This window comes from Uloborus diversus, chromosome 5 (genome assembly GCF_026930045.1).
Source record: "Uloborus diversus isolate 005 chromosome 5, Udiv.v.3.1, whole genome shotgun sequence".
NCBI classification, from domain to species: domain Eukaryota; kingdom Metazoa; phylum Arthropoda; class Arachnida; order Araneae; family Uloboridae; genus Uloborus; species Uloborus diversus.
In genome coordinates, this window is record NC_072735.1 from 5,914,261 (window position 1) to 5,938,905 (window position 24,645).

The window sequence follows — 24,645 nt, forward strand, 5'->3', positions numbered from 1 at the left end:
TTGTTATGCAGCTTAAATGGATGTATAATATGTGAATAAAACAAAGTATAATTTTATGCGTACTTATTTGTGAACGATAGACGAAAATTATGCCCTGTTAAATACAATGCTAAACATTCATTTAATTCGACACAGAACGTTACTAAACGCTTCGTTACTTATAAAAAATTATTTACAAACCATATGGTGCATAAAAAAATAACTACGGCAAAAAAAAGACAAGTTTAAAGAATAAAAAAATATAGCATTGAAGATTGCATGTTTAAGGTTCACAATATTTGGGCTTTGTTAATATTCAAAGTATTGTTTTTTACTTTAAAAAAAATAAAAAAAAGGAACTTGAACTTGGTCACCATTACTATTTTTCATTTTATTTATTTTAATCGCATATTTAGTTTAAAGATCACTTATAAGAAACAATTGTCAACAAAACGAATACCTCACAAAATCACTTTTACATCTAAATTATTATCTTTATAGTATATTATATATATAGTAGGAAGTAAAATTTTACAGTACAACTACCAATAGCATGCATATTAAATGAACAATTTTATGATGCTTAACAATATCACTATTTATCATCATTCTTATTATTAAAAAAAACATAATAGTAATAAACTCAGTTTTGCAAAGCAAAAGAAAAAAAAATGGTTGGAAACATTAAGACTTGTCAATTTATAAAGAAAAACAAAACATAAAGGTTTATCGAAGTACATAAAGACGTACACTTTAATAAAACTAAAATAATCAATCATAGTTCTAACAATAATCAATCTTTTTTTTAAAGACAGTGTAGTAGCATGAAATGATCTTTATTATTACCTTTAATTTTAAAATTTTTCTTCAGAAATTAAAGGCTTGATATTTTATTTTCTTAAGATTTTATTTTAAAAATATTTAAACATATTTAGTTTTAGAAACAATAATAAGAATCCAAAGAAAAATGCACTATGAACTCTAAAATATATATATATATATATATATATATATATATATATATATCCGTTTTTGCCCCCATTTCTTCTGTATTTCTCTTCTCTCAGTTATCAACAAATCGTTTCCTATTTCCCCTTTCGTTTTATCATCATCTTTACGATACTTTTAAAAACTTTCAGAATCTAATATTTTTACTTTAATGTAAAAGTATTCACGTTTCTAGGAGAAAAGAAATTTAAAATGTAATACATCATTATTTTTTGTACAATAATCTAGTTGGATCAATCAGTTTTCGTAAATGGTTCTTACTGGAATACGAAGAATATTGAATCACGAAGCATCGATGAAAAAAGAAAACCTATAATCGATGCGCATGTACCAATACCAAAAGAGAATACTTTTTATCGTTATTCCTCTTTCTTTTGTTCTCTTAACATTTTCCACATTTTGTTCCTTACATATTTATGCTTTTTTTTTTCCTTTTTTGAAGATCGCTTCCCTTGACTTGAGATGTAAACTTTATTTTCTACATGTTTCTCCTCATCTGCATTAAGGCAAAAAAGAGATTTCTTCCACATCTGTGAGCGGCTCTTTTATCGAAGAAAGTTTGTTCCTTTATTATTGCGTGCTTATCGATTGCTTTGAAATGGTACAATGAAAAAAAAAATCTAAATCAATAAATTGAAAAAAAAAAAACCTTTCGGAAGCGATCTCAGTTTTTAAAAGTAGTTTTATATTTTGATTGTAGATTAAGGAAAAGAGCGACCCATGATAAAAACATATGTTTGAAATAATTGTGCTTTTCAATTAAAATTATCTAAGAAAAGGTCAACGAAAAAATTAACATTTAACCTTTTTTAAGATTTATGTAATAGTTAAGCGTTATCTTTGTTCTTAAAAATAATCTGATGAAATGCTGTTTTCGCAGTAATAGCGGTTTTTTTTTTTTTTTTTTTTTTTTATTTACGAGAGTCAAATATCTTTTTCTTAAAAAAATAGCAAACTTAAGGAAAATTATTTTTATGTGTCATTAGAATATTTGCATATTTTATATTCAGTTTATTTTTCAAACAAAGCAGTGGTTATTTCATAAATCCAAAGTTCATAAATATTCTTTTTTTTAATCATCAACGAATCAACGATCAATTTTTTTCATCAGCGAATTTTTTTAGAACTAAATATTACCTTACAATTTTGAATTTTTAATCTGACAATGTCTGGACCAATACAACTGAAAGTACTTTCTCAAATTTAAAAAAAATCAGAAATAAACTGATTGACAATTCATTGAATAAAATTTGGTAGTAATAGAAAATAAAGATAGACGGATTTTTGTCTACTATCTGGGGCCAGTACGAAAATAGCCGTAGTTGTTCAAGTAAAATAGTTTATACAAACTACACATTATTTTTCTGTGAATATTTTAGAACATTTCTCTAATGAAAACTTTTATACTTTTTAAGTATTATTTCTTAAGAAAATAAATAGCAAACAAATGAATGAAATAATAATGTAAATTTGTAAACAAATTAGTAAATAACAAATAAATAATTGATTAAATAAATAAATATCGTGAAAATCGTTGATAAATCAGTCAATCTATATAAATAAAACAAAAAATATGTATGTGTGTACCGGATCCAATCTACAGTTCACGTTGGATCCCGACCAAATTTTCCAGGGAGGCACTTGGGCACCCGAGAAGGAACGTATAGGGTTTTCAAACGCCAAAAAAGTACCGAACCGTTCGAATTTTGATTTTAGGGTCCGAAAAAATTCCCTTAGACGGATCTTTCTACCTGAAATTATTATCCGATTTTTTAAATTCAGGTCCTTTTCGAAAGCCTGCGAAAGATACCCCTGATATTGCTTTGCTTCATTCGAATTTTAAAAAAAAATCAAGTCTGCAAAATCACTGGGGGAAAAGTTAAAAGCATTTTAAGCCTAATATGGAACAGCAATTTCATATCGGAAAACTATCGTTTGAGCGATCTCATTAAAAATTAGCGTAAATAAACTCATTCAGAAGGTTGCCACTTTTTTTCCTCGACTGCGATTAATATTTTTTTTTTTAAGTAAAAACTTCCTTTTTGATTATTATTTGGCGATTTATCTTCTTCCCTTGTTTTATTTTGTACTGAAAGCAGAAGTTAATCGGGAAAATTGCGTTTATTTGCAGGGAATTTTTGATTTGCCGTTTTCTTTCTTTAAGAATGATTATTTTGACGGGAAATTTTACAGTATTTTTTTTCTCCTGTTTTTTTTTTCTGATTTTTGAACACTCGCTTGACGTAACTTTTATTTTAGAGGTAGACCGTGTAATGCCGGGCGACGCAGGTAGTCAATAAATAAATTATGGAATTAACAAATAATCGACAACCTAAATAAAAGAAACTCGGCCACTTTACCAGCATGCAAATTTTACAACACAATTAACATAAAAACGTGCCCAATATTAAATTAATAAGTACGACACTGAATATCTTTGTGTCTCAATTTGAATATTTAATGTTGATAATTAGAACGTTCTCCTTTAAAAATCTTAAAGCACATTTTTAATATAGGGGAATGTGGGTGAAAGTGAAATAGCGGGGTAAATTGAAATAGTGTAATATTTACTCTCCTTTTAGCGCCATCTATCTAGTAATATTTTAACTATATAGTAACGCATGTAGGCTATTCCAGTCAAGAAAAAATAACCTTTGAAAATCAAAGATTATAATAATGCAAGACATTTTCAAAAATTGATAATAATATTGTAGTATAAGCCAAAAACATTTGTTGGTATTATTAAATTACAAAGCTCGTGTTAACTACATTTTAATTATTAATTGATATTTACTAATAGTTAGTGCAGTATTTATTAAATTAATATTAACCTCGTTTGTATTTAAAATGCTTTGTACAATCAGTCAAGTGCATGCGGAGCGAAGTGAAATATATTTATTTTATTTTTTTTTTTTCAAATGACTTACGTATTAATTTACTAATTTGTACAATTGCATTCCTTAGTATTACAATTTGCAATAAATACATGTCAGTGAATTAATGAATGAACGTAAGTAAATTAATGACTAAATTAATGAACTTAATTAAATTAATCACTTAATGAATGAATGTAAGTAAATTAATGACTGAATTAATTAATGCATGGACATAAAAGTGATTTAATGAACGTAAGTGAATTAATGACTGAATTACGGAATGCATGTAAATAAAAGTGGTTTAATAAATGTATGTAAATGAATAGATTAGCGAATGCATACGCAAGAGATTTAAGAAATTAATGAATAGGACAGTGAAAAAAACTATTTCCCTTTCCCCCATTGCACCGAACGCTTGACATTCTGCATAAAACAGTTTAAATCAAAACAAGCTTAAGATTAACTAAATAAGTACTACACATGCATCATTAGATCTCATTTTCTACTTAAACTGTTAGTTAAAAATCATTTTATAGCAACCATTTTTTTAGAAACCACCGAATATTTCACAGGTGGTGCTGAAAACAATAAAAATATTTTACAACTTAACCGTTTTCTGCTATTTTACTTTACTCCACCTATTTCTACAACTGATGGCAGTATTAATAAAAAACTTTAAGTTACTGTTTGACGCTAAAAACACTTTTTTTATATATTTTTTACAATGAATTTGATTTTTTACCAAATGCTTAGAAACTAAACAGAAAAATGACGGATGGGAAAGTCATGAAAAATGGATGATGGATTTGAGAGGATGAAATGATAATGATAATAAAGAAGACCTTAATTGATAAATTACGTCAACAATTTAAAGATATAAGTTATTTAAATAAAATGATGAGTTTTTTACCCACCTTTTGTTAATCAAGAAACAAGTTATTATGAGCATTTAATTATTTTTTCAAAAGATTAATATAAAACTAGATTAATATTAAAAAAATAAATAAATTCAAAAACCCTAGCTCTTTACAGATCTATTCTTCAAATAAATTTATGTATGACATTTTTTAGTGTAAAAATGTCGTACTGTGTTTTACGTGAACATCTTGAAGATAAAGACTCTTTTCATTTTATTAGGTGATATTTTATTAATGATAATGGGTTGGAATTTTTATAGGTGCTCTTAACATAAAATGTTCCAGCAGGCCCCAAAAATGCTATAAAAGGTTTTAAAAACCAAAGAGAAAAGTTTTCCTGCTCAATAAATGAAGAACGAAATTGAAATTATTAAAAAACTTCTTATTCGTGTAAAGCATTATTCATCATCATACGTTTACATAGCTAGCAGCATTAATATTTTTAATTTTTGGAAGTCGAAAATGCAAAAAGATCTCCCGTATTGTATGTTCATATGAAACGAGCTTGGTTCACGAAAATGTTTATATCTCATGAGGGCAAATGCGTCGTCCGTAATTCAGCGTCGATGTCATTACTGAATATAATGCTCGTAAGAGCAGTAAAACTTAATTTTTTTCATATCTAAAGCACAAGCGTCTATCTAGTTAGACGCAAACAAAAAGTCATTTACTTTTTATAACATTTACTAATGGATTCAAATTTGAATACCGCATGTGTAGCAATAAAGATTTATTTTTCTCATTTTAACAACGCAGTCCGGAATCGTAATTGCAGCCATTAAGCTTAGCATCACGTTAATGTGGATACGTTTCAGCTTTTTTATTTTTTGAAAATATATCAGTTAAATATGCACGAAGTAGTATTTTTTTTTTTTTTTTTTTGAAAAATGTCACTTTTATTTAGAAGCAAAAGCATAAAATTAAAAGTCAAATAATTCATTAAAAGCCTAGGAGCATAATGTGGCGAATATATGAATTAAAGCACCAAGAAGAACAATGGTGTAAGTGCCAACAGTAAAAATTCAGCGATTCGCAACTCCAGAGCTCGAATACGCTACCTTGCGGAGATTGACAGTACAAAAGAAAAGGGTAAAGCATTCCATTCCACGTGTTTTCTTTGGGGTAAATTACAGGCTTCAGACAGTCTATGATGTAATGTAATTTCAGAAGAATAGAAAAGAAAGTTTCCCACAAACATGATGAAAAATTACTGTTTCACTAAGCGTCAAAGCAAGGTATAAGTTACGGCATACGTTTGTTTTACCTTTTTCATCCCCCATTACACAGTGGCTGCAGCGCCCCTACAGTTAATTGGAGTTGCAAATAACTAGTGCAAAGGTAAGACTAAACGTCCATCTGGCTCTAGATAAATATTATAGTACTAGTATCACTTCCTGGTAAGTGGTGCTTGATTCAAAGTTACAATGTTTTCAGAAGGGGGTTGGCATTAGAGTGTGCACTTTGACAACGCTACACGTAAAACTTAAAAAAGCTTAACCAACTCACACCCCTTTGCTTCTTACTGTCCTTAGTTTCAGTCCCTTGTATTTTACTGCGTTTGTACATCGTGTTAAACAACTACTGCCTGACCACGGATTGTATGGAAAGACAAACACCCGTTTTACAGCCGGAAATGGACGAATCTTATTTTTGACCAATATCAGCTTTTGCAGAAGCAGAGTCTCATTTAAATGAGCGGAATACGCGCGTTAAATTTTTACTTTTCCCCCTTATTCACATAAATTCGTCTTATCTGGACAATTGAAAATTCCATGCAATCCGTGGTTGGACAGTAGTTGAAAATAGTTTTTAAAAGTATCATTAGTTTTGAAATTTTAATCATATTTATGCTTTTAAATTACATACCCAAAACATAGTTAATTAGTACAACCATTTTTGTTTGAATGAAATTTGCAACAGTGAAAGGTACAGATACGTAAAAACATTCTCGCTAAAACATTAGATCTACAATGTATCATTACAACAAGAGAAAAGATCGATTTTTTCTTTCATGATTTATCTTCAAAGATCACGGAAAGGCGTCTGAAAACCTAAAAATGGAGGTGAATATGACACAGCCTAGAGATAAAAACAATATTTCTCAAACGCCTATAATTATACGTCTTTTACTGGTCTTCTTAAACATATATAAATGAGTTTTATTTTTTCAAAATGTTTATTTTTAAATCCATTTTAATTTGATTTTTTTTCCACTTTTAAACGCAGATCCGTTGGATAAAATAAGTTATGTTTATAAACTGCTTATACGTAGTAAAAATATCTGTATACTACTATATGGAATTTGACAAAAAATGTAGAATAGGGAAATTCAGAGCATCATGGTTAGCCCACACTTTATTTGGCGATGAACAACTTAACTCCCAATTGAAAAACAAAATAGATTTACCTAAAAAAAGGGCTACGAGCTAATTATTTTAAATAAATAAATAAATAAAAGGTAATGCAGAAAAATATCCATTTAAAAGTCAATAGTCTTGGAAAATATCAAATATTTTATGAATATAAAAATTAAAAAATATATATGGAAAACTAAACATTATTTAAAACCGTTCTGTTTTCTTTTGAAGTGGCATTTTAGTGAACTTCATTTGTGACTCCTTAACACATGTCTTAAATTTCCTACTTAATTTTTAAGTACTACTAAAAACTTTAAATTCATCAATAATTTTAGACATACAGTCGAGCCCGCTTAATGGAATATCGGATAATAGAATATCCCGCTTAATGTAATAAAATTCCAATGTACTACACCGTTGATGTGTGTTATATTTATCCCGGATAATGGAATATCCAGCTTATTAGAATAAATTTTTCTGGCAAATTGCCTATTCCATTAAGCGGGCTCGACTGTACTTAATTAGACATACGTTGCTAAAAAAAATGTATAACTTATTGATGTTTTAAAAATCTAAAATATCTACATAAATCAATACTCAGTATTACGTTTTTTAAGATTTAAATAGGAAGAATTCTTAGCACTAGATTAAAATTTTTTACACACGGTGTACCTACAATAATTAGTCTTTATGTTTTCCATTTATATAAATATATTTTTATTTTATGCTATGCAAATTTTTTTAATCCTTCAAACTCAAAAGGAGGTGATACGTTTGACGTACCTGTGTATGTGTGTATATGTATTTCAGTATCTCAGTCTGTGGCATCGTAGCTCCTAAATGAATGAACAGATTTCGATAATTTAATGATTTGATGGTTGTTCTAATTAAAAGTTTTCTTAGTCAAGTATGACTTCAAATACAGGGGAGAGTTATTAAAAATCATATTAACATTATTTTGCAGTTTTAGTAGTGATAACTTAGTTGCACATGTAAATAATTAATATCAATCGAAAGAACGAAATGTATTACGTAAGATAGCATTCACTTGGAACTAAATTAATTATATAGAATTGGAATAAGAATCTTTTCTAGTGAATCGTAGAAAGATCAATGATTTAAAACTTTTTTTTCAATTGTCAATTTTAATTTACATGCAAATAAAATACTTGCGAATGATTTTCGCAAAAAAAAGTTCTTTAAGCAATTTTTAATTGTTTCGTGATTCTGCGTCTACTAGTAGCAAAGCTTATCAGTTTTGATTCCGATTCCGAGTCACAACTGACTACAACTGTATTTATGTCGAGGATTGCATACTAAGTGCCTTGCCTCCATTATTTTTTATACCGATAGATGGCAGCACCATCACCGGATCGAACAGTTTATGAGAATTTAGAACTAGATCAGGAGCAAATAGCTGCCTGGTGCTAGCACCCCAGAGGTATCGTTTCACTTGGAGGACACTGAGACCACGAGCATATTTAACGTCGCCCAGTCCCCTTTAATGACGGTGGATCTTCGACCATCGAGGTTCGAACTCAGGTCCCTCCGGCCCCGAATCCGACACTCTACCGATCGGGCTACCACGGTCCATCAGTTTTGATTATCTTTCGTTTTGGGTGTTTTATTTTTTTTTTAAAGATTGATTGCTTTAAATTGTTTCCATGGTCTGCGCCACCAGCTTCATTTTAATATGAAATGAGACAGTTGATGCAGATAGTTCTTAACATTTTAAACGTATCATGAGTTCTTGTTATATTTTCACTGTATATGAAATAAATATAACTGAAATTTGTCCTTTCTCTTTCATTCTAGGAGGAGTTGACTCAGCCCGAAGCAAAGATGCCAGAGGCCCCATGTTTCGAACAGAGCCTCAATCCAGGGTGGAATTCTCTAACAGCAGTGGTACAGAACTCAGGTGTAGTGCCGATGGAGTTCCGTCGCCAAGAATTTCTTGGCAGATTAGAGACGGTGGCGTCGCCAGGGATGTCCCTGGATTAAGGCATCTAAGATCAGATGGTACTTTAGTATTCCCTCCATTTGCAAGATCAGACTATCGCCAAGACGTACACGACACTGTTTATCAATGTGTTGCTTCGAACGTCGTAGGAAATATTTTAAGTAGAGAAGTCCATGTACGAGGAGGTAATTTGCTACAATTATTCATTAATAAATCCTTTATTAATTAAATGTCATTCAGTAATGTAGCAGAAAACTAGCTGATGTGTGCATCACATGACTTCCTTTTACTCCAATTCAATGTCATTTCCCCATCATTGGCAATTTTAATGTGATTCAATTGTTTACTCTCTAACTCTGTCAACAGTAGCCAAATTGAAACCAAATTAAAAAAAAAACATCGCCAAATTTGTCGCTAAGTTGACGACAAAACTAGGCGAACAAAAGATTGGCGATATATCGCGAAGTGTCCGACAAATTATAACACCACTTGAGTTTAAATTGAAATTAACAAAAGACCCCCTTAGGAACATCCGAATGCAACCAAAAGGGAAGGTGCACAACTAGGTCCCACTAGAAGTGTTCGTACCAAATTTCAACTTTCTAGGGCATACCGTTTTTGAGTTATGCGAGATACATACACACATACACACATACGCACATACATACGTACACACAGAAGTCGCGAGAAAATTCGTTGTAATTTACTCGGGGGTCATCAAAATGGATGTTTCGGGTGTCTGTAGGTTCCTAGTCATGTATTCACGTGTGGTCGGGTCGAAAAAAAAACTCAACATTCATTCGGGGGTGAGAAAAATGGAAATTAGGGCCGATTTTTGAGTGAAAATTTTTTCGCGAATACAATACTACCTTTTTTGTAAAATGAAGTAATAATGATACAATGCCTAACGTTTTCTTGGAATTTTACGATAAATAGTACCGGTTCTCATGTTGCTAGTACTTTTTGGTGGGAAAAAATATTTTACTGTAAATTTTTACGGTTGGAAAGTCGACAACGTTGTGTGTGTTTGAGATGCATTAAAAGAGCCGCAAGCAGTGGGATTCGAACTTGCTTTCTTAATTTTCGTTGTACGGTTGAATAATCTCTGAACTGAATGGGACAAGACAAGAGAGTGGGAGTACGGAATTGATTCATCCCATAAGTCCACCAATTGGTACTGCAAATGCTAAATCTTTCCGACTCAAATTATTATAGAAAATTGTATTTACTGGAAACACTCCATTTTACTGTAATGTTTGCATTAAATTGTTCCTAATTATTTCAACTATCCCGAAACTCATTTTAACATTTAATATGTAATAGTCCATTCAATTTTCTTTGTCAATTATTCTGTTTAAGCACTCTGCTTTTATATCCCCCCCCCCCCCCTTGCTACAGATAGCCCTCTATTTCACCCTGATAGAAGGTGAAAATATTTCTTTACATACTTTTAAATTTATAAACCCCCCCCCCCCCCCAAAAAAAAAAAAAAAAAAAATCATTATACTTGAAAGCAATGAAATGAAAAACATGACTAGCGACCAAGACTTGCTATTCTGAAAACTTAATATAAATTGGTGTGAAATATATTGATACGAGGGAGACCTTTCCATGGTTTATGCATTAATAATTTCATAGAACTCACATGGACATCGATTACGAGAAATGAATAACAAACATGTTCAACTTATGGTTTGAAATCTAACACAATGCAAATTGTTCTACAAAGTTAAGGGATGTTAATAATTTTAATTAAGGGAGTAAATTTCGAGGCAATGCAACTTTATTTAGGAACATTTGAATAATAGCGCATATAACACTGTAAGACAAAAAAAAAAAAAAAAAAAAAAAAAAAAACCTTTAAAATGCTTCTGACATTTCGTATGTTGATTCTTACGTAAAATGACCCCCTGAATCCGAATATGACCTCCGTTTTCCCCTTATACGTACCTTTTTTTTAAGGTTCCCAAGTTTTTTTTTTTTTTTTTTTTTCAATTTTTCTTAGTTTTAAAGAAATTATCATTTTTGGAGGTGAAAGGAACTTCATTTTAACTGCTAACCTAGTTTTGGTGTTCAAGAAAGATTAAAAGTTTAAGATCATGTACACCGATCGCAGAGGAACTTGGGCGAATATACCCCCCAAAATATTAAAAAAATCACGAAAAACGATCTATTTACCCTGTTTTTTTAAAAAAAGTGTTTGTAAAAAAATGTTGGTGCCGAATAAGAGTATAAAACTTGATTCTATGGCTCCTATGTCCAAAACATTTTCCGCAATGTAAAAAAAAAAAATAGTAATAAATAAATAAAACTATTATGTGAACGTCGCACTTTGCATGCGAGTTAAATCGCAGGTCTTCATTCAAAAATACATTCTTCTGGCTAAATCTAATGTAAAATGACCCCTTATTTCCAAATACGATCACCTACTCCCCCATTACGCCCCTTTTTTTAGAACCTTTTATTTGGAGCGTGAAAATAGCATTACAATAACCGTAAACATTATTCTGAATGACTAGAGATGTGCCAAGCTCAAAATCTTGTGCATATGTAACAAAAAGGAAAACATGGGGGGCACTCCCCCCAAAACACACCGTGCAGCATAAAACTCTCAAATGTTTTTGAAGCTATTCCGGCTGATTCTTCTGCAAATTAACCCCCTGAATCTGAATATGATCTCCGTTTTCCTCCTACACGTCCAGATTTTTGTAAAAAAGCACCCCCCCTTTTTAAATTTGGGGGGGGGGAGTTTTATTTTTTTCGACATATGCACAAGATTTTGAGCTTTGCACATCTCTAGTCATTCAGAATAATGTTTACGGTTATTGTAATGCTCTTTTCCCCCTCCAAATTTAAAAATAAAAGGCTCCGAATCAGAGGAGAGGGGGAGAGGTTCTAAAATGGGGAGTGTCATGGGGGAAAGGTGGTCGTATTTGGAAACAAGGGGTCATTTTACATATGAATCAGCCAGAAGAATGTCTTTTTGAATGAAGACCTGCGATTCAACTCGTATATGCTACGTGCGACATTCACAAGATATTTTTTTTTACATCGCGAAATTTTTTTTGGACATGGGACTCATTGAAGCAAGTCTTATACTCTCATTGTGCACCGAAATGTTTTTTAAAAACATATTTTTTTAAAAAAAGCAGCATAAAAAGATTGTTTTTATGATAAAAAGATCATTTAAAGTGCTTTACACTTCATTGGCCCATATCTTGGATTCAAAATTATTTCCAATTATTTTATTGGCCCTTGTTTCTTTCTTTCTTTTTTTTCCATTTAAATGCTGCAAAACATATTCTATAACATCAAATCCAGCAGCAATGGAAAACAAATACATTATGAGGCGATATCATGCATTTATTAGAGTTTTAGTAGCCAATATTATATTTATAGTACAGTAAATTTTAAATTAAGAGTTCTGGAGTGTGACATGATTTTCCCAAAACCCAATCCAGGTTTTACGTGACTCTTTAAAAACGAATAATCAATACAAATATATTTTTTTTGTCAAATATATATTACACTTCGGAGAAAATTATTGAAAAAACCGCATTCGTTTATTTACTTCTTATTATTTTATTATTATTATTGTTCTATTATTATTATTATTATTATTATTATTATTATTATTATTATTATTATTGTTGTTATATTATTATTATTATTATTTTGTGTTTTATTTTGTAACTTCCGTTTACTTTCTTTTTTTTTGCGTGAAGTTTGCATCATTTTTCATTCACGTTAGCTAGAGCAAACTATGTTTTTTTGAGCGGTGTAAATAAACAGATTGAAAATTTAAAATGTGTGGTAAAACTTAATAAATTAGATAATAAACGTAATATTTAGTTACTGAAATCATTCTATTTGTTCAGTGCAGAAAAATCAGCCCAACTGTATGAAATGAAAAAAAATGATCTAGAACAAGAAATGTTTTCCTGATATTTTGGGTAAAATCGAATTTTTAGCTTCCTGTTAAGAAAATTACTTGACTTTTACCTTGATTAGCACACCCAACTTCAATGATATTAAACTAGTGAACTATCGCTTCTTGATATCTTCAAAATCGCCTCAGAATCGCCTAGAGCACGAAATATTTTGACTCGTACAGATTGTCAAAAGAAAAATCTTAAGCTGTTCAAAATTATTTGTTTCAAGCAAAATTATCATTTTTTTTTTCACTTTTTATTGATTATATTTTTAAAAAGAAATTTTAAAAGGTTATAATTGATTGATTTATTGATTAATTCATTTTTTAATCAGTATAGAGAGACAGTGCAACATGCACAGGATTCGCAAAGCTTTATCCCTTTATTAAACGTTTTTTAAACCTTAACATTCACCTCTCAAATTTTAAAGTGCTCTTCACTCAAATATGTTGTAAAGAAAACTTCACTGAAATTTCAGATACAGAACTTATCATCATTATTGGACGAAATATTTTAAAAGACGAGTAGTTTATTTCGAAGATTTTTTTCCCAGATTCCGTCTTTGAGATTTATTTCTTTACAAACATCATTTATCTTAGTATTAAATTTAGAAAACAGTTACGAAATGGACCTTGGAAGAAAAAATAATCCCGAAGAGGAGATAGTAATAGTATTTCCAGTTGAAAGGAAAACAAGCGAGCTCTGGGTTATTTGAAATATCATTACTTTTATTCTCGCCAAGAGCAACTTCAAAAAGGTATATTAGGAATTTTTTATTAACTTCAGTACTTTTTATCGAAAAGAGGGGAAAAAAAAGGGAGAAATAGTTCCAAGAACGAAAGACATTTACCAGAAATTCAAGTGTCTGTAAGTATTTACTTTAGAGTAGAAGAACGTTAAAGGAGCCTTTTATTGATTTTCTTTAGGTCAATATTCTCTTTGCAGATAAAATTGTTTTTTTCAACCTTTCAAAATTTAATATCGTGAGGAATAAATTTATTGCACATGTGATACTGTTGATATTTTTATGATTTTTTTTTATTCATTTCACGCGTAAAAAGACTAGGAAAACGTATATGAAATTCTTAATGCCATTTACAATTATGAAAATATGTATCGTGTTTAAATTACATGAATTGAAAAATAAACAACCGGAACTTTTGAGCTTTTCAACCAGAAGAGGGAAACAAATAATAACTAAGTAGATATATTGATGTTAAAAGAGAAAAAAAAATAAAAAGTCATTTCTAGCTTCCACTTAAACAAATATATTCTGTATTAGAAACTGTGTTTGAACATTTTATTTCGCAAATATTTAAACAAAATTCATAGTTTACCTTTAGAGGCAGACAAAAAAGGCACGAAAGTTATTCTAGATATTGAATGCCTCACAACGCTTCATAAGAACAGTAAGGCGTGCCCTGTAATGGTTTTTAAAATTAATCTTAAAAAACAATTCATTTAATCGTCAACAATTCAGCAAAAAGCCAAATACAACTTTTTTTTCGTGACGTTTTTTGATTCCTTTCAAAAAAGGAGGAACGATAATTTTTAATTTTCCGAAAAAATCAGGAACAAAATGTTTTTCAGTTAGTTTTTAATATGAGGTACAACAAAATAACATACATAAGCTACCCTTTTCATTTCATCAAATCATTTAGTTAATATTCAATCAAATTATTTTGATATTTCCTTTATCAGAGCAATTAATAAGAACTCATTTGATGCACTTTTGACCCCTAACTCGCTGTTCATGATTTGAAAAGAACAATCTGCTCAACAGACATACGCATCACTATTTTGGTCCTAGCTTTCACTTCTAGACTATTCCTCTATTTATGAAGTATGAACTCACATTCCTCAATATTACGTATTGCACATGATGCTCCGTCTACATACTTCGCGCTTCTGCAACCTGGGTTTCATTTGTAAGCACATGCATGCATCAGTTTTTGCCGGACACTGTATTCATATTGAACTTACTTAACGTTAACTTAGATGAAATAGCTGCTTCTAAAATTATAATTTTCAACGTAAGAGATAGGGACAACGGATTTACCGTAGCTCTGTAAAATATTTTCGAACGTGCGAAACAAACAACTCCAATCTCTACAACTACATCTCATAATTTTCTATCTGGTCACAACACAAATCATCAAGTCTTTAGAGAATTAGAAGACTGATACAGCATATTAGAAAATGCCGTAACACTGGTTGACTTTACCCTATAATCAAAAATGCTTGTTTTTAAAATATTTTCTGATTGTCGTTCTTAAATTATCTGAAAAAAGCTTTATTTAATGACATGATTTAAAGAATTACTGTAATATTGTTACAAAACCGTTTATTTTAAAAATAGGAAAACTGTATTTTATAAGAATATAAGTATAACGGTAAGTAGAGGTTGAACATAGAATTTTTTTTTGTGTAACAGTTTGGAACGAAATTAATTTGGACTCGTAATGATTTTCAGAAGGAAATTTTAGTTAAAACGAAATATTAAAACTCCACACGTTACAAACCTCGAAATAACAAAAATGGCAGTGTCCCACTTTCAAAAAAAAAAACGGTTCATGTATTTAAAAAAATTAAATGTACAAACAAATGTCCCAAAACCATCAAGGTTATCAATAAACATCCTGATATTCATTTTTTCTCTTTAATTCAGCACTTCTTTCAGTTTTAGGCATTCATTATTTTAAGGAATTTTTCATGAAAAAGATTATTACATATACTTTCAGTAAAGAAATAAACTCTTTATGTGAGGTCATTTTCAGTGAATTAATACTTATTTTTCTTGTCGATTGTTTATTAATATTAACTCATTTCCTTATTTCATTTTTCCCAATTCCTTAAAAACGTCATTAAAGTAGAGGTTATAAAAATATGTGCATCGCAAAATAATTAATATCAAAATCATAATATGCATCTTCCTCTATATTCTTCAACTAAACTTTTCTGCTTAGATGAATGGTCACCTTTCTTTTCCCTCCACATAACACATCAGTAAAAGGGAATAAGAAAAAAAAAAAACTTAAGAAAACTCGCATTTCCTACAGTTTATACAAGTTTAATGCATGCAGCGAGAAAAAGCAAGTGTTTTTCAGATTTCCTTTTCTTGGTTCTTTCTTTGTAGTTTTCGCTCATAAATCATTTCTTTAACAGCAAGAAGAAAAAAATATTTCTTACGTTCCCTATATCATAATTAATTTTTCATTCCAACAACAAAACTGGAAATTCGTTACGGAATATATCTTAGTTGAAAAATACTACATTTAACTTCAAAGGACGAGTGTAATTAATTATGGCGCTCTTTTCTTATGCTTGGGTTACGGTAATGAAAATTTTAGTGCTACAAACCTAATCTCTTATGCATTAGAAGGAAAACTATGTACGTCAAGAATTTTGAAAACAGAAAAAGAAAAACTATGAATACATCATTTCACTTATTTAATATATTGCATTTTACTCTTAGGCATACTCGAGACCAATTGTTTATTTATTAATAATGTAGGGTGTCTCATATTAAATGGGACAAAAAAAACTGCATAGGGCAAATTCTGCAATTAATTTTTTGATCAAAATAAATTGACTCGAAAACTAGAATTATACAAGTTTTAAATAGAAGCAGCGAAATTTTTCCTATTTGGAAATCGCCACTTTCAGTACTTTTATTCAAAGTTTAACCATTAATGCAGTAATAAAGGAGTGCTGTGGATTGTATCTTAAAATGCACAAAAAATCACAATTTTTCATAGTTCGAAGAAAATTTCGCTAAAAATTTGATAGAAAAAAAAAACTTAATACTTACAGTCTATTCTCTGCCGATCGAACTAAAGGGTTATACAGTGAAAAAAGCCTTCAACCTGACTACTCAGATTTTCATATAAATTACAGATGTCTTACTTGTTGACAATTTAAAGTCAGATATATTTTTTTCAAACAATCTATACTCAACTATTGAGGAGCAATTATTTTTTGAAATTCGTTCAAAACGAATTTATCGCTTGGCGGCAGTGCAAAGCAAGACCTATGGGAGGAGTACGGACAACCTTGATCCGTCCCTTGTGTGCGCCACTGTTAAGCACCAGTTTTCGCCAACGCGTTTTTGTACCAATACTAGTGATGTGAAGCGTACACTTTTATAACTATATCGTAAAATGCGTCACACTGTTATAACCAGTGGTGCCAACTGGGTGCGATTTTCCGCCGTAGGGTGCAAAGACGGAGCCACAAGGTGCCACAGAGGCTAGGAAATATTGTTCCGATATCTTTTAGCACCTCAGTGGATGAAAGACGGTAATGAAGGGTCATCAGCTCACGCAGTAGCCAATAGCGACTCTTTTCCTCCGCAAAGGTACCTCGCTCGCACATGCGCTGTGCACTCCGGCATAAGTTCAATTCAGCCACTTTAATGGCGGACGACGATGCTGCAACGTAGTTGTTGGTACATTAAATTTTTACATTGAATAGACAATTATACTGGATTAAAATTCCACATTTCTGGGACAAACCTTCAAAACCTTGCGTAAGTACAGGCATTTAATCATGGTATAACATTTAAGGCTTTCCAACAGGCTTTTAGTGTTTTCAGAGTTGTGTTTCAACAAAGTAAACTGAGTACTGCTTATTGTTTATAGTTAACCGTTTTAACATAATGATGTATGGCTTTTTTTATCACGTGTACTAATATATGGTGTTCATTGCTTGTCACGTTTGCGGTCTCACGGATTTTCCCCAAAATTGTTTATTGTTAGCAATACGAAATAATTAATAAGTAACCGGGATGAAAATTCAATGATGTAACTAACTGCTACAGCAGATACACTAAATGTCTTTATCTTCTCAATAAAATATCTGCGTAGACGTAGCAAAGAAAAAAAAAGCTTTGAAAAGAAATCTCTCTGTGTGTTTCATGCCATGACTCATTACGTGAAAATATTTCGTTGGTGTGATTTCAAAAACCGAATGCAGTGTCTAGACGCGTTTATTTTTTTTCTCTCTCTCTAATTTCTGTTTCCAATGCTTTTCATTATGTAGGATGCTAAAAATTGGTTTTGATTTTTAATGTCAAAAAAGTTCCTATTTAACAAAGGAAAAAAAGTGCTTTTTTAGATTACTTACGTTCAAATAGGATATTCAAATGTCGAACTATATAATACGTATAAATATGTTACTCTTGATTAAAATATTTTGAACATTTATGAAACGTCTGCATTTTATGAAACGATTTGATTTTTCCGTGATTGTAATATAACTGAATATTTTTGGCTGTGCTTGTAAATTATCCATAAATGCCTACACTCTTATTTTTTAGTATCATGCTATAGTAAATGTCAATATCATTTCAAACTACTGAGCAATCCAAGGGTTTTTATGAGAGTTAGAACTCAGATAGAGGAATTAAAGTCATGAACACTTCTATATTATGTTGGAAAGTCTGAAATGTGATCAAATGCCTTAAATGACAAATTTTAATCCAAAATGAATTCAATGTGAAAAAAGTACCAAGACTTTGTCTATCATAAACCCAAACAATAAATAGAACACAATAATATTCAAAAACGCACACAATAGGGGGGGGAGGAGGAAGAGGATCTACTGTAGAAATCAGTGAGGGTGCCATTTTTCTCTCCGAAGGTTCCTTCTTTTCCCCCGCGCTGCCTGTCTTTTATAAGGTGCCCATTTTTCGCCCTAGTAAGAGGTGCCATTCCGGCTCCGTATTGGGTGTCGCTGGTGAACAAGCGTTTCACCCCTGAAAGGTGCCAAACGCAACCTGTAGTTTTAACAGTGCAGAGTTGCCACGAAATAGTAGACTAAATTTCGACCATAACGTTCATTTGTTTAACTGGATTTCTAAACTCACGCAGTTGTGCAGGGTGTTTACAGATAAATACTGGGGTTTGATCGCGTTGTAGTAGTTATTGCGTAAAACTAAAAATACAAATTAATTCATTAAGTGAAAGAAAAACTCATGCTCTTATACGTACAGGCATACAAATGCGCAATGTGAGCAATTTTTGTCGTACTGCCTACATCAAGTCGATAGTCCAGTTCTTCCGAAACTTTGTTCAGTGTTTGTATTGTAGCTGATGCAACAGTGGCCTCAATCCTGCTTATTATGTCGGGTATGTCAATTGGTAGGGAAGACACGTACACACAATCCTATAAGCTCCCTCACAGATAGAAACTACATGGCATGAGACCCGGTGAGCGGGGAGCTTGTTTCGCATGACCTCCTTGCTCACTGGATCTCAATAGGATTTCATGTGATCTCATGAAATTGGATCGTATCTCTAATGATCATGGTAAATGTTACAACGGTAAAAAAAAAAAAAAAAAAAACATTAAATAATATTTAGGAAGAACTCGGCTATCGACTCCCTTGTGTGACTAAAAGTGCGCACATTGAGCATTTGTAATCTAGTGTGTATAACTGAGTTGCTCTTTCAGGTCTACAAAGCGTAAATACCCCAATACTCATATAGAAACACCTTCTATTATTGGCTCTTTTTTGTCAAGGTGAACAAAGTGCCCCATCTCACGTCAATAGTCAGGAGCAAATGTCATATTACTGCTTCAATCTACCACTTTTTATATCGCAGAAATTAATTTTACTGCAGCAATATAAGAGTATTATCTTAAGAACACTTAAAAGCAAAAGAGAGAGAGAAAGGCAAAGTTATACTCCGTCACATATTTTTGTAACAATAATTTTGTTTTACAACACACAACAAAAATAATACGGCAATTCCAAGACGTTGAAATTTGACGATTTTTCTAAGTTTCTTGTAAAAAACAAATGTACTTGCAAAAATGTTCCTGAATCTATACAAAAAATATAAATGCAGACTAAAGCCTATTGCAAAACAGTTTCAGCTAATAGCGTGAAACTATACAAAGTTTCTATATAATGTATTTGATCTTCGGCACAGTTATGGTCCGTACAAACTGACTGAGCTCTAAACAAGGTAGAAGAGTAGTCTCTGGGCAGTTTCTTCTTTGCAGGAATTGTAGTCAAATAAACAGTTTATTATTTGCTTGAAATTATGCCTTAGTTTTGACGATAATTGTTTAGCACTTCCTGGTAAACCAGGAATGTTTCAAGCTTGAACTATAACCATATATATCTTAAACAAAAATTACTGACTTATTCTTGAAACAAATTTCAGGCACGTTACTGATTTTCAGTTGGAACATCTAATGTTTTTTAATCCCTTCATTTGGAATTATGAAATATTGGACCAATAATGTTGATATTTGGTACACAGTGTACTATGGTAAAGGGTATCTTATAGACAAAATTTTGAGTTTGTAGGAGAAAAATTAAAAGAGTTTAAGCACGTCCAATATTCCGGACTTAACCTTAAAGTATGTACCTTTGTGTCAAAATAAGAAATAAATACGCATATGAATTTTTCTTTTTACTCATTCTGTTTTCTATTTCCCCCCGTGTTTATCGCACGCGATTCGAAACTAAAACGCAGAAATCTAAGATAAAACATTGTTTTGAATATTTAAATGAGTTACATTGCCCGCCTATTTTTATAATCACATTCGTTCTGAGGACATTTGATTTTATAAAGTGGCTGATTTTGTAAACCGGCATACCTTAAATAAAAATGTTTTTTAAAAAAAATTAAAGGTTTTGAAGTTTCAGTATTCAAAAAACGAAATGAATTACTTCATTTCTAAGTATTTCAAATACAGTTGTCATTTTAACTAAACATTTTCTTGTACTTCCACATGGGTCTTAAAATGTTGCGTGTTGTTGTTTGGTTTACAGAATTGCAGAGCAAAGATTTAATATCGTTTGACAGTTTACAAAATGTTTCGTAAAATTCAACATTATATTTTTCTCTTTGCTCCAGCGCATCGTATATCAACAAGCGCTTTTCTGACATCTGTTGAAGAGGCAAATTTGGCAGTGTGATTTTTTCAGCTTCTAAGACCAATTCCTTCACTTCTTAGTGCTTCTTTACCAATTTTTTACGCTTAGTGTCCAAAAGTTGATTTTACAAAATGGCGACAGTAATTTTATTAAAGGATGATTTTAATTTGTTTTGGTATTGCAATGATTCTGTTCTTTCAGATTTGATTTTAAAAAGCGGTTGATTTTATAATCCCGTGATTTTATTAGCGTCGGGCACTGTACTTATAAATTTGTATACAATGAGAAACGGCCCTCGCATTGTTTTTCAAGAATCCCTTCACCATACCATCCTACATGCTATTTTCATTTGGGTTAGTGGACTTTTCTTTGCATGCCCTTTTTCAGTCAGAGCCCTACGGATGTCACACCTCCCAGCAGACATCCTCCCAGCTCTTCTAATGTGGGTTCCACGATTTGAAGTGGAACCCACATTAGAATCCACAGTGGATTCTAATGTGGTGCAGTGGATTCTAATGTGAAACCTACATTAGAATCCACAGTGGATTCTAATGTGGTGCAGTGGATTCTAATGTGAAACCCACATTAGAATCCACAGTGGATTATAATGTGAAACCAACATTAGAATCCACAGTGAATTCTAATGTGGTGCAGTGGATTCTAATGTGAAACCCACATTAGAATCCACAGTGGATTCTAATGTGAAATCTGCATTAGAATCCACAGTGGATTCTAATATGGTACTGTGGATTCTAATGTGAAACCCACATTAGAATCCACAGTGGATTCTAATGTGGTGCAGTGGATTCTAATGTGAAACCCACATTAGAATCCACAGTGGATTCTAATGCGGTGCAGTTGATTCTAATGTGGAACCCACATTAGAATCCACAGTGGATTCTAATGTGGTCTGTGGATTCTAATGTGGTGCAGTGGATTCTAATGTGAAACCCACATTAGAATCCACAGTGGATTCTAATGTGGTCTGTGGATTCTAATGTGGTGCAGTGGATTCTAATGTGAAACCCACATTAGAATCCACAGTGGATTCCAATGTGGTCTGTGGATTATAATGTGGTGCAATGGATTCTAATATGAAACCCACATTATAATCCACAGTGGATTCTAATGTGGATCCACAGTGGATCCACACAGTGGTCGACACAGAATCCACAGTGGATTCTAATGTGGTGCAGTGGATTCTAATGTGAAACCCACATTAGAATCCACAGCGGATTCTAATGTGGTGCAGTGGATTCTTATGTGAAACCAACATTAGAATCCACAGTGGATTCTAATGTGGTGCAGTGGATTCTAATGTGGAACCCACATTAGAATCCATTGCATTTATAGTTGTACGCTATAAATGCAGAGCTTTAATCTAATTGCGGGAGAACTCGTATCAATGTAAAATCTTTATGCTGCTCCATTAGGCAAAAGTCAAAAGTTAATTTTCATAAAACACAGATAACATACAATCACTTAAGTCACTAAGTGAGTAAAGGAGTTAAGCACCTTAAAGATTTTCAAAACGAATAGAGTTACAACCCGCTGAGTATGTAAAGCATAAAATCACAGAAAGTCTCTTTGTATCTTATATACCTTACGACACTAGATTTAGGGAACAAGAGTGAAATAAAAAAAAAACCGTCTCCTAGTCGGTCGTTTCCTGAATTAGAATAATGAATTATTCATTGAAACTTCTAACGTCGAAGCAAGAAATTCAGGGTAAAAGCGGCTGTCTTCATCAAAGAAATTCTGTCCCATTGTCCGGAAATAATGAGTTCTATCCTTCAAAAACTGCTTTTATCCGGTTTCTGTTTTTTTTTTTTGTTTTCTTGGTGCTTTGTTCGCATCTGCATATATAAATTCCAAAAAGACAGATGCTTTATGATCTTAAAAGGAAAATAGGGTGATCGTCCCATTTAGCACATTTTGTAGAAAAATATTGATGGAAATAAGCGGTGGAAAGAAAATTGAAAAACGCATAATTATGAGGAAGAGATTAAAAGCTAGAAATTTGTTTCGCTTTATTTAATTATTTTTGCGAAAGATAACATTGTTGTTATAAAATGTAGAGATTTATTATTCAGCTCAATTTATGCTTCATATGTTTTTAAAAAAGGCTTTAAAGAATGCAATTGTGTATTTTATCGCTCGAATCTTCTGTAGAACTGATTTTTCTGCAGTAACATAAACGTTCACCCACTTCTGGAATTAATTAAAATTTAATTTTCATTTTTAAACAACGTTTAACGTGAAAAAAGCTGACTTAAGAATTATTTAAAATAGCAACCGAAAGTAAAACACAAGCACAACAATTGTATGACATTCTTTCGTTTAACTGTAAAAAAATATGCAAAATGATTTTTATCATATGCACGCATACTTAAAAATATGTTTTTAAAAAAAACTGATTAAAAACACAATTCAAAAAAAAAGTTTTTTTTTTTTTTTTGTAACTAAGATACACTGCAAAAAAAAAAAAGCTTTTGAAACGTGCGTATAAAACACTTATGTCACTGAAGAAAGAAACATAAATATTTGAACTTGCGTCATAGCTTAAGGTTAACATATACGTAAAACACATTAAGGTAATTCCGGGTGAGTTGCCCCACCGGTAGAGATGCCCCAGTTGCTGTAATTTCGAAACCCAACACTAGATGGATCTCCAAGTCCGATCACTATTTCAGTTGGATGTTGAAAGCTGTGCTGTGAAAATTACGTGAACTTATTTCTTCGTTTTCTGCTGTTACAGTAACATTTTAAGTAAGTACCATGTTTTTTCTACTGTGTTATAAGAGTGATGTTGCATTTTAAGGCTGGCACTTGTTAATAAGAATGAATTTTTATTCATCTAAGCTAAAAATCTGTAGTGCGAAGTTGATTAGTCGACTTCAGGCAATGTAACGCCATTTTTGCCGTCTTGTACTTTGGACTGCTGACAGGGCATCTCTCCCGTACAAAAAGGACAGACGCCCCAGCTTCTATTCGGGTGAGATGCCCCACATACAGTTTCAGCGACAAAACTCTTTTAAGTGTTTAAATTTTTAAATAGTATTTTTAAAATCATATAGTTTTTACAAATTGTGTAATGTGCGTAAATCGGTATATTTTTTAACTGAAAAAATATTTTTTGGAACTATAAATTTAGATTAACATTTATCAATAAAATTCAAAATATAGTTTTAAGCTTGATTAACGAAGTAATACATTTATTTAATATTCACACTTTTTATACTATTCACTTTCCTTTATCTAAGGGACAAGATAAGTAACCGAAGTGTTAAGTTTATGAAGAAAATTAAAATAAAATATATTACTCTTTTTAATGAAACTAAGTTGTTTTATTTTTTAAATTATTCAAACTGATAGTGTTTATTCTAAAAATTAAATTAAACTTTGAAATGCACACAAGTTTCCGTTTGGAAACTAAGACAGATAATTATTCAGACGGCTTGCTGGGCGTGAAACGGGTAATTAATTATAATAGTTTTTGTATGTCTTTTTTTTTGCTAATGTATTGTTGAACTTTTTCAAATTTATTTTTTCTGTGGTTAATAGTTAAATAGGTGAAATTAAATTTAACTAAACAAATGGACATATGTCTTACAAAGTATTTATCGCAAGTTAACTACTAGGAAATTTTAACTTTTGATTTGAAATTAATTAAATTTGAAATTTATTGGTACAATGCTTCTTATTTGTTTTAGGCAAGATGCCTA

The 24,645-nt window shown here is 31.3% G+C and overlaps 1 protein-coding gene across 1 annotated transcript in view; it reads left to right on the forward strand.

The window, feature by feature from the left end:
• Positions 1 to 3,260: 3,260 nt before the first annotated feature.
• The window catches only part of LOC129222418 (cell adhesion molecule Dscam2-like), a 161,160-nt gene continuing 139,775 nt past the window's right edge, over positions 3,261 to 24,645 (forward strand). The window contains exons 1-2 of the mRNA XM_054856929.1: positions 3,261 to 3,276; positions 8,953 to 9,282. Coding sequence (XP_054712904.1) covers positions 3,261 to 3,276; positions 8,953 to 9,282 — 346 coding nt within the window. The remainder of the gene's footprint in view (positions 3,277 to 8,952; positions 9,283 to 24,645) is intronic.